The following is a 16,550-nucleotide window of genomic DNA, read 5'->3' as shown; positions in this document are numbered from 1 at the left end:
TCCGCCACTTTTTAGCTGTGTGGCTTCATTTTCTTTATCTGTAGAATGATAATACCTACCTTGCAAGCTTTTAGTGAGGTGTCCAAAAAAATCTTAATTATTAACCCAGACAAATCCTGAGTCTCCTCTGGCTCCCATCCCTTTCCTCTTTAGTGAAAGAGGATTTATGGTTATATCTAGGATAAATGTAGCCACTAAAATTTTGTTGTTGGAAATAAAGGAAATTAAATATACCCTTTTAAATAAACAGTTGAATACTTTTCAGCCATGGCCTATTAAAAACCAGCCATACTTACATTTCATAGGACACATGGAAATGTCATTTTATCTGCAGTTTCTTCTTTACTCTCTCCGTCTGCCCTTTTTTCCAGTGGATTACCTAGAAGACGGCCAGTTGCTCTGCCTGGGAGCCTATACACAAGAGGGCGCTAGTGAGCAGGAGCGAGAAACTGCCTTTTGGGGTTTTTTCCCCCCAACTGAAGGAAGTATAGTGGACTCACAATGTTACATTCGTTTCAGGTGTAGGTGACTTAACAAGTCTATTCTAGGCTCACCACACGTGTATAGGTCATCTGTCACCACAAAATACAAGCTATTCTAATAACATTGACTGTATTCCCTATGCTGTACCTTCTGCCCCCATGACTTACTCATTCCAGAACTTGAGGCCTGTATTTCCCACTCTCTTTCACCCATTTTGCCCACCCCCTCACTCCTTTCCTCTCTGGCAACCATCAGAACCAGTTTGTTCTGTGTTTATAAGTGCTTTTGCTGTTTGTTTGTTTATTCATTTGTTTTGTTTTTTAATTCCACAAATAGGTGAATTGATACAGTATTTATCTGTCTGACTTATTCACTTAGCATACTACCGCTTAGGTCCATCCATGTTGTTGCAAATGACAACACTCATCCTTTTTTATGGCTGATTAATATTCCATAATATATATATATATATATATATATATATATATATATATATAACACGTGGGCTGCTTCCATAGCTTGGCTATTGTAAGTAATGCTGCTGTAAACATAGGGGTGCATGTATCTTTTCAAATTAGTGTTTTTGTATTCTTCGGGTAAATAACCAGTAGTGGTATTACTGGAGCATATGGGATTTCTATTTTTAATTTTTCGAGGAGACTCCATACTGTTTCCCATAGTTGTTGTGCCAGTTTACATTCCCACCAATAGTGCACAAAGGTTCCTTTTTCTCCACATCCTTGCCAATACTTGTTATTTCTTGTCTTTTTGATTCTAGCCATTCTGACAGGTGGGAGGTGATATCTCATTGTGGTTTTGATTTGCATTTCCCTGATGATAAGTGATGTTAAGCATCTTTTCATGTGTCTGTTTGCCACTTGCGTGTCTTTTTTTGGGAAAATGGCTACTCGGGTCTTCTGCGCTCTTTTAATTGGATTATTTGGGTTTTTGTGGTGTTGAGTTCTGTAAGTTCTATATTTTGGATATTAATCCCTTGTTGGATATATCATTTCCAAATATCCTCAGGGAGAACCTGCTTTTAACAATCCATGTTCTCTTGTTTTCTTTTTACCTTTCTGCATGCTAGAAGGAGACCAGAGGCCTCATTATATTTCTGTGCTTTCAGACTTGCATTAAATAAAATTTCAAGAAAGGAAACAAACCAGAATTAGTGGGATTAGAATGAATCGATAGCTGTGGGCTAAGGAATTATCCAAGTGAAAAGGCCCCAACCTTTCATGTTCCTTGCTGTCAGCGATCCATCATTAATCTCCATTTGCAAAAATCTACAGAATTTTCTGGGGTTCTTTAAAAGGAGTAAGAAATTATAAATAATTTGGAAAATTCTAAAAATACAGGGAATAAATGAAAATCACCCATAATTTTACAACCTATTGATGAATTCAGTTAACACTTAGATGTATGTTATCCCAATTGTATACGTAATATTTTTATCCACAAACTTAAGCTCATGTTATATAGACCCTATTTTTTCATTTGTAACATATTAAGTATTTTTCTTGAAATAATTTAAATTTTTGTATAATATACTCTGTAGATATAACATAAGGTATAGTTTTCCCTTGAGTATTTAAACCAATCCTCTGTGCTTGGATATTGATGTTGTTTACGTGTTCTTTTCCATTACAAATAACGTTTAACAAAAATTTGTGTGCATATCCATGATTAATTAAGATACATTTCTCTTATGACTGGACCTTTGGATTTAAAAAAGTTAAACCTTCAAAAAACTTTTAAGATAGATTGCAAATCCCTCCTTACGTTCCAAAAAGTTGTATCAGTTCATACCCTTCTCGTCAGTGTGATGTCTGTTTTTAAAAAATTACAGTGCTGATTCTCCTCTTCACAATCATCTTTTCTTTTTTTTCTGATTTTTTTCTTGTCTTGCTTTTGCATTCCTTTATCAATTTTTATTCCTTCAGTTTTAAAATATCATTGTGTAAAATTTATTTTGACACTGCCTCGAATATTTTGTTGAAAACAGTTTATAGAATCCTCATGAAAAAAGAATCATACTTACTCAAAAATTATGAACTCACTGAAAAGCAATATATATTCACTGAAAGAAGGAAGAAGTGTTTATTAAGCACCTGAGTGTCCAACAGCAGGTGAAGGACTCCGGCAGATGCCTGAGAAGCACAAGGCATAGTAACCCTCAGGGTCCTCGTGATCTTATTTGGAGAAATACAACCAAGCTTGCCTGTTTTAAGGAACAGCGCTTTCTCAACCTTTCTAGACCCATGCCCCCCCAGTACTGTCTCATTATCTTCTGTGTATCACCAGCCTCACTCACAGAGAAGATTTTGCCCAGCTTTCTTCTTGTAGTTTGTATTATCAACTAAAGAATCAGACCCGTTGAATGTGCTCCTTCAAACTCCCTGTATGCAGACGCACATTCTGTTCTGATGAGCATTGCCTCCCCCAGTGGAGAAGTACTGCCTTCGAGAATCATCCAAAGCAGGACTTGGTGAAATTTACTCCAAGAACGCAAGATAGAGACAGTTTGCTAGTGACACCTGGCTGGATAAGTCCCATGTTAAACTGTTTCACTTTTTTTTCTTTTTAAAGATTTATTTATTTGAGAGAGAGCGTGCACTAGTGTGCATACATGTAAGCTGGAGGAGGGGCAGTGGGAGAGGGAGAAGAAGGAGGAAGCAGACTCCCTGCTGAGCGTGGAGCCCCATGCAGGGCTCTATCCTGTGACCCTAAGTGCATGACCCTGAGTCGAAATCAAGAGTCTGACACCCAACCGACTGAGCCACCCAGGCGCCCCTAAACAATTTCTCTTGACAGTGAACTTCCTATAGTTCAAAAGCCTGTTGGTGCCTCAGACCCTGGCTGGACCTGTGGCTCCTTTCCCTCCTCTCTGAGCTGCCCTTACCCTGCCACCCACAGGTAGTCATCTGGCCCTTTTCACCCCTTCCACAAAGTGCCCACCTTTTCCTGTTTCCACCTTGATTTTGTTTTGCTCTTTATATAATATCCATCCTATCCTGATTCCAAGCATCTTGCTTCACAGGTTGGCATTCTGCTTTGGGCCCAGTAATTGGCTTTCTTGCTCTGTACCTCACTGTCTGTCCCTGTACTGCTGCTTGTTATTCACTTCTCATAGACCTGATGGCCTCTTCCTTTCTTCCCTGGAATTAGGCCCCATACCTTCTGCTAACTCCAGTGTAGAGCACAGTGCCTGGCCAACACAATGTGGATAATAAATATTTGTTGAATGAATCAATGAATTGGAAACGTTCTCTTGGTTGAATTTCAGTGTATGTCTTGGACTTAGTTGAGACATGTTGAAATATTCATGACTCACTTGCCTTTGTTTCTCTCCTCCTGTCCCAGGTTTCTTATTTTTGTTTTCTTATTTCTCTACACCAAGGACTGTCCTAGACGCATGGCACGTGTTAGTTCCAATCTTCACAACAGTCTTGCAAGACAGGTGTTACCACGGTCATTTTACATAGGAGGTAACTGAGGGTCCCGGAGGTTCATTAATTTCTCCAAAGTCACTCAGCAAATCAGTGGTTGACGCCACTTCTCCATGGAGCCACTAACCCCTAGCCTCATTTCTAAGATTTCTGTGTATTCTTTTGGCCTTCCCATGACTAATCATATCCTGATTGTACACCACTACTTTACCTGAATCCCAGTGGAGACGGAATGAGTGATGAGCGAAGGACAAAGCTGAGAGGTCTTGCCAAGATCTTGGCATGAGAGATTGAAGCCAGAGACTGAAGGAGATAGAAGAGCCCAAGGAAGGTAGCTCCACATTGTCAACCTGAGAGAGCAAGAGAGTGGGGCTATCACCAAAAGAAATGGGTAGTTACAAAGTCTTATTCCTGTAGGCTGTTAAATCAGATAGTCCAGTGACTCTTTACTCCTGATTAACAATGGGCAAGTCTCTTAGCTTCTCTGAGTCTCAGTTTCCCCATCTTTTCCCAGAACGTAATCTTCCCTCACTCTCATGTTTATTTTTGGTTTGCTGATCAAGGGATGCAGTAGATTCGAACCTGCTCGGTTAGGGGTCAAGCCGTGTGCACATGTGGGCTGCAGTCACTCCTCTCAGATATATTATTACTGCAGTCAGACTGTAAATGGAGACACCAACTTCTTGGGCAAAATGTGTCTGTGCCAGGGGTCAGTACCCTGTGACCCGTGGACCAGTCTGGCCTGCTAACCGTTTTTGTATGGCCCATGAGCAAAGAAATGTCTTTTACATTTTAATATGGTTGAAAAAATAAAAAAGAAAGATATTTGTGACCTATGAAAATTACATGAAATTCAAAGGTCAGTGTCCATAAGTAACATATATTGGAATATGGCCAAACCTATTGATTTGTGTACTGTCTGTGAGTGCTTCACACCGCAGCAGCAGAGTTGAGTGTTGTGACAGAGACTGCATGGCCTGCAAAGCTTAAAATGTTTACTGTTTGGCTCTTCACAAGAAGTTTGCCAATCCCTTGTCTACACTTTTGGGGAGCTGTTTCTAGGTTGGCCACTCTGTGTCCTTCCTTCCTATCTGTTGAAGCTCCTGGATGGGAAAGGAAATTTAAGGAAATCTTGAAAGGTTTTTGTTGGCTTACTAATTACTTTGGTAATATTTGTCTTCTTTTCTCCTTTTCCATGATTTTCAAAATAGAATTTTTATTCAATGCTGAATCATTATTATAACTTTAAAAGGCAATTAAGGATGAAGAATCCCATTACTAACTTCAAACTATCCTTAATATGGCCATACAAACCATAAGAGACTTTTTGTTTTTTTAGAGTGGGAGGGGCAGACGGAGAGAGAGAGAATCTTAAGCAGGATTCATGCTCAGTGCGGAGCCAACTCAGGGCTTGATCTCATGACCCTAAGACCATGGCCTGAGCCAAAATCAAGAGTTGGACACTTAACTGACTGAGCCACCCAGGTGCCTCAAACCATAAGAGACTCTTAGAGATACAGAACAGACTGAGGGTTGATGGAGGGAGGTGGGGGGGAGGGGCTAGATGGGGGATGGGGATTACAGAGGGCACTTGTGATGCGCATAGAGTGATATATGTAAGTGATGAATCACTGAATTCTACTTCTGAAACCAATATTGCATTATATGTTAACTAACCAAAATTTAAATGAAAAAAAAGGAAGAAAAGAAATAAACCCATGGCCATTCTAACACGTTTTCATTTTTTGCAAGATACTTTTTCTATTCTCAGCATATGTACTTCCGAATGGTTGTAATAATGGTTTACTTAACATTTCATGGTTGATGTAGTCTTTTTCAGTGGCTTTTTAAACTGTTACTTGATTATTGCCTTTATTTTTTTTTTTTATAGTGGTTGTATTGTGATGGAATGGTACAGTTTGTAAGCTTTATGTATTTCAGAAATACTTTCTCTTTTTGCCTTTGGTCAAAATGTGGAAGCAAATGCTTCTGTTTGGAGCCAGTGCTGAGCAGTGCTGGCCTGCCCATTGCCCCTTCCTCCCTTACTTTGCTGGGATATTGATTCAAGTGCAGAATGCCCACTGAGCTTAAAAACTGAGAAAGATGAGTAACATTAAGGAGAAAATGTTAGTTAAGAAATGAATTTGATAGGGGCGCCTGGGTGGCACAGCGGTTAAGCGTCTGCCTTCGGCTCAGGGCGTGATCCCGGCGTTATGGGATCGAGCCCCACATCAGGCTCCTCCGCTATGAGCCTGCTTCTTCCTCTCCCACTCCCCCTGCTTGTGTTCCCTCTCTCACTGGCTGTCTCTATCTCTGTCAAATAAATAAATAAAATCTTTAAAAAAAAAAAAAAGAAATGAATTTGATAATTAATTAACTGATTATTTATTTATTTATTGGTGCATGGGTTGGGAATGAACTTGATACTTTAAAGGTGATTTTCTGTCTCTTTTCCCAGACCTCCTCCCAAAGCATTCAATAGTATTACAAATACGTTTAACAAATAAAAATATTCTCTGGTCACCTAATGATGATGTGAGGGATATGTTTGTGCTTTCTGTTGCATTTTTAAACAAATGAGAATCAAAACAAGACTATTACTGTCATGTTAATACTGTTGAACCTTGCACTGTATTTCATACAATAAAACCAGTGCATCAAATTAACTTAATACCATGAAATGTAAGTTACTGAATTAACTTAACTCAATGAAATATAAGTAAAAAGGTGGATATTTACATTTTATTCTCTTATTTTCCCTAGTGAGAGGCTGGATGGAAAAACTAAAAGACAAGGTAAGAGAAGTATTTTCTTCCTTTGGATTTATCTTAAAGGGCGTGGCTTTGTCAAATAAAATACCTTCAGAGTAATGGAGCCTTAATTCATCATTCTGATTCTGGTCATCTGTGCAAAGATGCAAGGCCACTTCCAGGTGCCCAACAAGAAGGAAGACTTTCCCTTTAAGTTCCTTCTTGTATAACACAAGGGACACCCTTGAGCACCATTCCTTCTTATGAAGGTATCATCTATTATGCTCAGCTGAAAAAATATCCTTGACATATCAAGGTGGAGTTTCTTCTAGGGATCAGCAGTGTAATCCCAATTTATTTGGTATTTCTTGTCCCAATGCCCAATAACCCAATGCCAGGTTCTTGTAAGCCTAATCCTTCTGTATGAGGAAGAAATACCTTGGATTTTGGAAGGCATTAATCCTTCTGACCCAAAGGCAAAAATGGATGGACTTAAGAATAAAAGTTTGGGATGGAAAGAGCATCCTTAAACCATAGTGGGGGTGATTTGGAATAAAAACACCTGCTGCCTGAGCACTGTCCTTAGATCAGCTTTCAAGTAGTCCTTCGTGTGTTCCTACATACTGGGTGATGAAGGGCTGACTTGCCTGGAATGGTCAACTATGAAAAATATTTCTCTCTCGCATTAATTCTGCCATTCACGTCTGTGATTGACAATATTAACTTCCTTCCAGGTTCCTATTTTTCATTTTCTTTTGATTTTCAACACTCTCCAAGTTTACATTTTTTGGTTACTTTAGAATTTTAAACTGAAACTACTCATAAAAATATTGATGGAATCCTGAATTCCTTGCTGTAGCCTGTGCCAGATCTCATTATTATAATCCAGCTCAGATTTAACTGGGGGTTTAGTGAATGGAAATCTTTTCAATTGCCACATATTGAGTTGCATCTAAATCACCAGTCCCAACATATACTTCTGTTGATAGTATCCCATGTCTTTTTTTTTTTATTATTTGGAGTCAATTCTCCCCTATTTGGATGATTAATATTTATTTTGCTGCATCTTAATGTTAAAGAATAAATGACAATGAACATTGTATGACTGTATTAATTCTCCTCATTACTATCTTTGTGATTCTCAGTAAAATTTAGCAGAGATGGCTTTTGAGAATGAGACTGCTTTGTGGTCATACTTCTTCTTTTTTTTTTTAATAATTATTTTTTATTATGTTATGTTAGTCACCATACACTATATCCTTAGTTTTTGATGTGTGGTCATACTTCTTTATTAAAAGTAATGTTGAAAAATTGTAAGCATGTTGAGGTTAGTGGAGGCCATTTTGGTATCTGTAACAGGTCCGGTTGTCTTAGGGAGGTGTGATTGGATGGACTGAGCAGGATTTGGGGGAAATAAAGCTCAAAAGTTAAGAACTGAGCACACTTACATTAATAGTGCTTCTTGTTATTTTTCAGGAGAAAATAGGATGCAATGAAAAGGAAATGGGATTTGGTAGATGAATTTAGGAACCTGTATTGTTTCTTTCTTACTTTTTTTTTTTTTTTAAATATTTTATTTATTTATTTGACGGAGATAGACACAGCCAGAGAGAGAGGGAACACAAGCAGGGGGAGTGGGAGAGGAAGAAGCAGGCTTATAGCGGAGGAGCCTGATGTGGGCCTTGATCCCATAACACCGGGATCATGCCCTGAGCCGAAGGCAGACGCTTAACCGCTGTGCCACCCAGGCACATTGTTTCTATAGGAAATATCCTCTGAGTAAAAAAGTGCACCAGAAAACCCATAAGAGAAAAAATTTTTGCATGTAGCCAGTTTTGAAGTAGAATATTGCGAAATTTCTTACCTGTATCTATAGATAGCTTTGCCACAATTTTAAAAAAAGTCTGTAGAAAGGCTGTGTTTTCTATTTCTGTAGACCCTTCTTATCTTGTCTCAAAGGCCTGGCACCTTCTCGCTATCGTTTTCACCAAGAGAAGTAATTTTATGTGTGACCCTTAGTTTCCTGGATTATTTTAAGTTTTTGCAGCCCTCTCTCATATTTTCTTCTGGAGTATTTTTTTCAGTATGTCTTAATTAAAAAAAAATAGAAGAAAAATAGTTGGGATTCTAACTGTGTTTGGCTTATTTGGTGCCTTATTTCTTCATATTTAGACTCTTTCTTGGAGGGACTCACTATAATCTTTCCCATATCCCCCCCTTCGCCTGTGAGTAAAATACTCTACACATACCTGCAACATGCCTTCTTATGTGCACACACACATGTGTGTATATACATACATACATACATATACATACATATATATATATATATACATATACATACATATATATATATATATATATATATATATACATATACATATATATCTTCCCCTCTCTCTTGCTCTCTTGCTCTCTTGCTTCCCCCTTCATGTACCTAGCTAGCTAGCTAGTTGGCTCTCATCTATAAAAGTCTTGTTGGTCATTATCTTCAGAAACTGCTTGAGAGCGAAACTATTGCCTCTTTGATGAAAGCCACAGAATCCCTTAGAACTGGAAACTAAATATTTATTTAACTGGCTCTTCGGCCAACCGGGACATCTTCTCAGTTTAGCATTATTCAATTGTACCTGATATTGGTATTTCTGTTAGTTAATTGGGCTCTAGAAAGAATAGTGTTCTAAAAAGTTCTGGGGGCACCTGGGTGGCTCAGTTGGTTAAGTGTCTGCCTTGGGCTCAGGTCATGATCTCAGGGTCCTGGGATTGAGGTCCCATGTCCAGCTCCCTGCTCAGTGGGGAGTCTGCTTCTCCCTCTCCCCCTCCCCCTGCTTGTGCATGCACACTCTTTCTCTCAAATAAATAAATAAAATCTTTTAAAATCAAAAAGTACTGAATTATTCTTATTGCTGTTGTTTAGTCTTTCTTTATTAGCTAGGATTAAGATCAGCTGTGAGCGACAGCGAACCCCCCCCCCCCACAATGACAATGGCTTAGCCAAGATAGAAGTTTGTCTCTCATTTCCGAATCTGGAGGTAGCAGTCAAGGGTTAATGGGGAGCAACACTGTGATGGGGGTTCAGGAGCAACAAGTTCTTGTATCTGATGCACCATCATTTGTGACCTTCATTCCCAAGGTCACCTCAAGGTCCTGAATGGCAGTTCCAACTTAGCTAGGTCCATATTCTAGCCAGGGGAAGGAGGAGAGGGGAAGTCTAAGACACCCCTTCCCTCTTAAAAGGGAAGATAAAGGCACTCTCGTTCTCAAAACGTGAGGGATAAAGGCTGTGCTCCCCCCTTGAAGAGCATGTCATGGAAGCTGCACCTGCCACTAATGTATTCTCTTCTTAGTGAGATTTGTCACATGGTCACGGCCAGCTGCACAGAAGGCAGGGAGCTGTGATTGTTACTCTGTGCCCCCCTGAAATGGGAGGTTCTGCTGCTCCGGAAGAAGAGGTGAATGGCCATTGAGGGAAAGTCCCTGTACTCAGCCATCATTACTCTTCTTTCTGGCTTAATGTCCCAGATAGTGATGCTGGTTAGGCAAATCCTAACTTTTTACCTATGGCTATGTCTTTTCAACATCTAAAAAGCTTCTCAAAATTGATACGTCTTTTCAACATCTAAAATGCTTTTAAAGAGGCATAGCAACTTTATTGTGTAGTAAAGACCAACCCTGTTGTTATGTCACCAAGATCATTCTGTTTCTTCTAGCTGTAGGAAATAACCCAGAAAATGGATGATCCAGACTCTGTTGCATGGCACCAATTCTCACGTGTGGTCTGGACCAGCAGCATCAGCATCACCTGGGAACTTGCTAGAAATGCAAGTCTTGGGCCCCACCCTATACCTACTGAGTCAGAAACTCTGGGCACGGGGCCCAGCAATCTGTTTTAACAAGCCTTGCAGGCGATTTTGATAGATGACTGCAAGGCATATAAGGGCGCTGTCTTCACTCAGCAGACTTTAGACAGTACAGCATATCATTTGGTTTCCTTATGCCTTTCCTGAAAACAGATGTTTCTTTTTTTTTTTTTAAAGATTTTTAATTTATTTATAAGACAGAGATAGAGACAGCCAGCGAGAGAGGGAACACAAGCAGGGGGAGTGGGAGAGGGAAGAAGCAGGCTCACAGCAGAGGAGCCTGACGGGGCTCGATCCCACAACGCCGGGATCACGCCCTGAGCCGAAGGCAGACGCTTAACCGCTCTGCCACCCAGGCGCCCCTGAAAACAGATGTTTCTGAACGAATACATTATCCTAAGAAGGAAGAATACCTTTCTCATGAATGTAATACAAAGCCAGCAAAAACCCAACACAAACACAAACTAAAAACAACTCTATCTAGTCATATTTTGACTTGCAATCTATTTTAAAAATGCGAAACTTTTTATTTGGAACTATTTTCAAATTTACAAAAAAGAGATACAAGAATAAGTACAAAGAATGCCCCTCTACCTTTTATCCAGATGCAATTGTTTTTAACATTTTACCCCATTTGGTTTCTGATTTGCTGGTCTGTCTGCCCATCTCTGCCTCTTTTTTTCTGAACCATTTGAGGAAAAGCTGCATATACCATGGTGATTTTACTCCAAATGCTTTAGTGTGTATTTCCTATGGATGGGAATATTCCATTAGCAAGCATAGTACAGTTATCAGCTTGAGTACATTTAACATCGATACAGTACTTTTTATCAAATCTGGCCTCCATATTTCAGTATTTCAACAGACTAAAAATACCTTTCTAAAAGCAGTTTTCTTCTCCAGTATAGGATTTAGTCTAGGGTCACATAACACATTTTGTTGTCATGATTCGTTAGTTTCCTTTAATCTGGAACATTTTTATAGCCATCTTTTGTCTTTCATGACACTGACTTTAAAAGAATATATAGTCCTTTAAAAAACAGAATAGTCTTCATTTAGGTTTGTTGGATGTTTCCTCATGACGAGATTGAAGTTACGCGTTCTCACTTGGAATATATGCGGGTGCAGCGGTGTCCTTCTCAGGGTGTCATCCGGGCAGGTGCATCCGATGATCCTGAACGGAGAAGAGGTACTAGGCAGGGTTTATAACGTAGAAAATATGTTCATGAGCCTTATTTGTTTTCATTTGTGTAGGAAATAAGTCCTAGGCAATCTTGTTTTTTTCTTTTTTAAAGATTTTATTTATTCGAGCGCGCGAGAGAGCGCACGCGCGTACGAGTGGGGGGAGGGGCAGAGGGAGAGGGAGAAGCCGACTCCCCACTGAGCAGGGAGCCTGATGCGGGGCTTGATACCAGGACCCCAAGATTGATACCAGGACCCCAAGATTATGACCTGAGCTGAAGGTAGATGCTTAACCAACTGAGCCACCCAGGTGCCCCAAGGCATGGGCGATTCTAAAAGAAGAGCTTATTCTCCATTAGGCAGTGTTGAAAGAGGAATGGTTAAAATATATTGGAAGAGGAGAGGTTGCTTGGATCCCATCTTTTAACTATAATTTCAAAGCACAGGCTGATCACACACGCACACGTACGCACACACACACTCGAGGGGACAAAAGAGAGGAGAGAGAGAGATATTAATTGAATTTTGATGAAATTTACATGATTTAAAGGTCTAGAAATAAGAAATCTAAATGTGAAAATAAGTATGGGAAAGAGTGACACATTTTGGAATAGTCATGCTAGTGGGTGTGGGGTGAGGTTACGCAGCACGAGGAGACCCACGCAGAGATTGATCAAGCCAAACTTCCAACAGCTCAAGTATCGTCCTTTGAATGTATGGCTCTTTAGAGTCTCATCTACAGGACTTAAAGTTGATCATATTTCAATATATATTTGTTTCCATGTACTGGGAATGATGGTTTTAAAGCAATATATTCACAGCTCTTATGAGAGTACCAAAACTTTGCTCTTGTCCAGTGTTTTCCCACGTGGAAAATTACAGTTTTATAAGCCTTAAGTAGATCTGGAAGAACTTGAGATAAAGTTTGGGTTTCTGCAAAGCATATTAATTTGTTGAAAAGTGACTGGGCTTTGTTTCTTGGAGAAAAACACTTAGTGTCCTGATGAACCATGCTATTGTTCTCAAATTAATGGAAAAATTTCCATATTCTGCCCTAACACAAGACTCTGGAAAACAGAACCAGTGAGTGAGCTGGCTGTGTGCAAGAAGGGGGAGCTGCAGTTTTACAAGGGCTCGTGTATTCCTTTGATTTACTCTTGGAAACGTTGGGAAAGCATCACAGTCTGCATACTTCAGCACTTTTTAGAAAACTTTATTCTCTGTCCATCTCTGATTTTGGCTCATTCTGAAAGGTACTAGAAATAGTTTGTGCTATATTAGAAATTAAAGAAATAGTCAAATAAATGAACAGACTCATGGGTTCCCCCCCACCCCCGAATAATGCCTATCTAAAGTCTAAAAATTTTAATTTTTGATGTATTTTGTCTGGGTAGGCTTCTAGAAGGGGCCTTCTTCAAAGGCAAACCAGTGTCATGCTCTTCTGTGAAAGGGCTCCAGGTAAGTCATATTGGCTAAGATGCACAGAGCACCTTTAGTATGATGGCCTTACCCCGGGCTTGGGAAGATCCGGAGCTACTTACCCGAGCCCAGGGATGTGTGGACATCATGCTTCTCACTTAGAACCAATGTATCCATAGTGACACCTTGGGGACGTTGGAGACACACCAGATACCAGATACCTCCAGGTTCTTTTCGAGCTGCCACTGTTGTTCACAGTGATCTTTGCACCCTACTCTGCCACTTCTCTGGGGATGCTCAGAATTCCCTCCCCAGCCCCGACTTTGGTCTTGTCCACTGGGCAGATTTTTTCCTTTCACATAAATCCCACTTTATGTCTTTTCTGTCTGTGCCCCAGTATCTAGCATCCTTCCTCTTCCCTTTCTTGCTGTAATGCAACTGAGATTGTGAGACAGCAGACCACCAATGTCAAGGCCCTCCCCCTCAGCTCCCTTGGAGCTTGTCTCAGGCTGGTATTTCCGATTTATAGCGTTTTAGTAGTTCTGGCATTCTCAGAAGCTTACTTCATCCATCTTTAATACAAGTTATATTTCTGCCACCAAAACCTGATGTTGACAAATGTGCATAAGCAAGTGGCTGGAGGTGCCACGAGGTCTGGGTGATTTATTTCAGTACTTCTTCTAAATACTTGAGCTTTCCAAAAATAGTCATACCTTTCTTTCCCTTGCCTTCTCCCTAAAAAGTACCTCTATTCTAGGTGCTATTTTATGACAAAGCAAGTAGGAGAATTCCAGGTGTTTAACAACCTGCTGCCATCGGGCAAAAATGAGAAACCCAGGGCAGTGGTCTCTTTAGCATCCTAATGGGCTCCTTTTCTGCGCAGGCTGGCTACATGTCTGGGATGCTGGTTCCCGTAGGGGTCGGGATAGCGGGCGCCTTGTTCATCTTGGGAGCACTCTACAGCATTAAGGTTATGAATCGCCGAAGGAGAAACGGCTTCAAAAGGCATAAAAGAAAGGTATGGTGCCCACAACAGCAAAACCTCATCCGTTTCAGAACATGCTTCGCTTTCCCAATTTGCTTAATAAAGCACACGGGGCTTAATGAGGCAGGAATGGTCCTGACACGTCCTGGGGTTTGGATTAGCAGCTGCAGCTGCTGCCTGGGCTTCGGCTGTGTGTGTTGGGGCACCTTTTAAAGGGGACTGGTTCTCAGTTTTGCTCTGCAGCAGAAAGGGTTTAACGCTCTTCTGTTTTTCTTTCTCCAGCAGAGAGAATTCAACAGCATGCAAGATCGAGTCATGCTCTTAGCCGACAGCTCTGAAGATGAGTTTTGAATCCGACGGGAGTTACACTGGGATATTCACCTGTGTGATTACTTCATTGTTTATTTTGGGGGGAAAAGACAACGAGCATCCTGCCGCATCACTGCTGTCAGGCCGTCGGGCTCATCGTCTGCCGGGCAGTGGATTTCTCTCGTACCGAGCAGAAGAGGCACGCCGTAGCCTTGCTGTAATAGGCCGTGTTTGTTTTTCTTCGGTAGTGAGTTTTCCACAACCACAGGCTACCGCTCCTCAGTATGCAGCTCACATGAGTTGCTGGGTAAATATTTTGTATTTTTCCAAAGGGCCTCTTCCTTGGTTTACCTGCGCTAAGCATAACGATTATTGCTGCCAAGGCACGTTGACTCTGAGCTCGAAATGTTAACAGAGACTAGCTCGTGATGACTGCGTTCGTCCCACCTGAGGCTCTAGGCTTCTGGGCCACAGTACGTCCTACATTTGCATCAAAACTAGCAGCAAGCTGGAACGGAAACTTCTTTGTCAAGAAGATCTCTCGGCGCATTAGGATTACATGTAGATTTGTATCTATCTTGCATTCTATGCTCCAGTCCCCCAGTTTTATTATTTTGCATCTTGTTATTCTCATTCTTGGCAGGAAAAAAAAATGCACCAGAAATAACGCATTAAATGGACACTCAGTCTTAATGTATATTTGCTTTCTTAGATAGTGTAATTGAGTCTGACACGTATCAATAGATGCTTACATGTTTATCACTAAGAGATGTTCTTTTTGTGTATTATTTGACTTTGCAAGAAGAAATGAGGAAGAAATCTAGAAGGAAGTGAGGTAGGTAAGCTCTCCGAGCATTTCTGTCTGCCGTTCACTAATGTGAATCATTCGGAACATTGCTGTGCTCCTTCTGGGGTCCTGGTCATGGAATGATGGGGCCACCATTGGTTCATTTGCCTTTATTAGAAAATGGACATTCTGTGGTATGTGCAGGCTTCGTAGCCAGAGCCCCAGCCTCTCTCAGGGCATCCCCTTTTGGGGATGTTGGCCTATGCTAGATCATTTCTCATTTCTTTTGGAATGCAATTCCTTGCCCTAGCTTTTGAATCTGGGGGTTTGAGTTGAATTTTTAGGTAAAGCCTTGACTCATTTGCATGGAAGAATAAAGGTTACTGGAGACAATGTCCTGTGTGCTTGGCAACGTGGAGAACCTGTTCACATTTACTGGATCCTGCTGTACTGTATTTGAGGCGAGCTGCACAGTTATTCCTCAGAGCTGCTGTAGGGGGTAGGACATATGTTTTTGTTCTCCCATTTGACTGAAGACAGAACTGAAGCAGAGAAGGGAAATGATTATCCAAAATTAGACCCAGGAAAAATCAGGATAAGAACCCACTTGGACTCAAAACCATGTATCCCTATCATCAATTCAGTGCCCTTCCACATACTTTGCAGGAAGCAGTGACATTTCAGAGTCCTTCTTTAAAGCCAAGATTCTAAGGAAATACAGGAGACCCTTGAACAACATGGGGCTGTCCTGCACAGATCCACTCATACATGGATTTGTTTCAAGACAGTACAGTCCTGTAAACGTGTTTTCTCTTCCTTCTGAGTTGCTTAACATTTTGTTTTCTTTAGCTGACTGATTGTAAGAACACAGTATATAAAACGTATTATATATGAAATATATGTTCATTGGCTGTTAGTAGAATTTTGGGGGAGTCAAACATTATATGTGGATTTTCAACTGTGCAGGGGGTTTGACACCCTAACCCCTGTGTTGTTCAAGAGCCAACTGTGGTTGATTGGCCAAGGACCATTTCACAGGAATTTCTGTCTTTGTTAAATGAACGATGCCTTACTAACTTCCCTCGTACACAAGTTCTTTTCCTCTCCCACACACGATTTCCTTCACAACCACATAAATTTAAGTATTACCTCTAGAAACCTTTCTAGAATCCATTCTTGAGTGATAGCTGGCTTACAACGATGTTTTCATCAATTTTTTTTTTTTTTTTTGGCCAGGAGATGTAAGCAAATGTGTGAAATTGGTCAAGAGAAATGAGAGGCTCTATACAGTCAAATAGAAGTTAACAATTGATAAATAAGCTCAAG

The 16,550-nt window shown here is 40.5% G+C and overlaps 1 protein-coding gene across 5 annotated transcripts in view; it reads left to right on the top strand.

Annotated features, from left to right (window-relative positions):
* The window catches only part of ARMH4 (armadillo like helical domain containing 4), a 150,496-nt gene extending 135,293 nt beyond the window's left edge, over positions 1-15,203 (top strand). For 4 of the 5 annotated variants that reach the window (XM_002913011.4, XM_034642036.1, XM_034642037.1 and 1 more), the window contains 3 exons: positions 6,696-6,727; positions 14,027-14,161; positions 14,411-15,203. In XM_002913011.4, coding sequence (XP_002913057.2) covers positions 6,696-6,727; positions 14,027-14,161; positions 14,411-14,479 — 236 coding nt within the window. In that variant the 3' untranslated portion in view covers positions 14,480-15,203. The remainder of the gene's footprint in view (positions 1-6,695; positions 6,728-14,026; positions 14,162-14,410) is intronic. The other variant, XM_034642039.1, reaches the window with a different exon arrangement.
* Positions 15,204-16,550: the final 1,347 nt, after the last annotated feature.

Source organism: Ailuropoda melanoleuca, chromosome 14 (assembly GCF_002007445.2).
Source record: "Ailuropoda melanoleuca isolate Jingjing chromosome 14, ASM200744v2, whole genome shotgun sequence".
In the NCBI taxonomy this organism is placed as follows: domain Eukaryota; kingdom Metazoa; phylum Chordata; class Mammalia; order Carnivora; family Ursidae; genus Ailuropoda; species Ailuropoda melanoleuca.
Note: the sequence above shows the minus strand (reverse complement) of the source record. Positions and strands in the feature narration are given on the sequence as shown.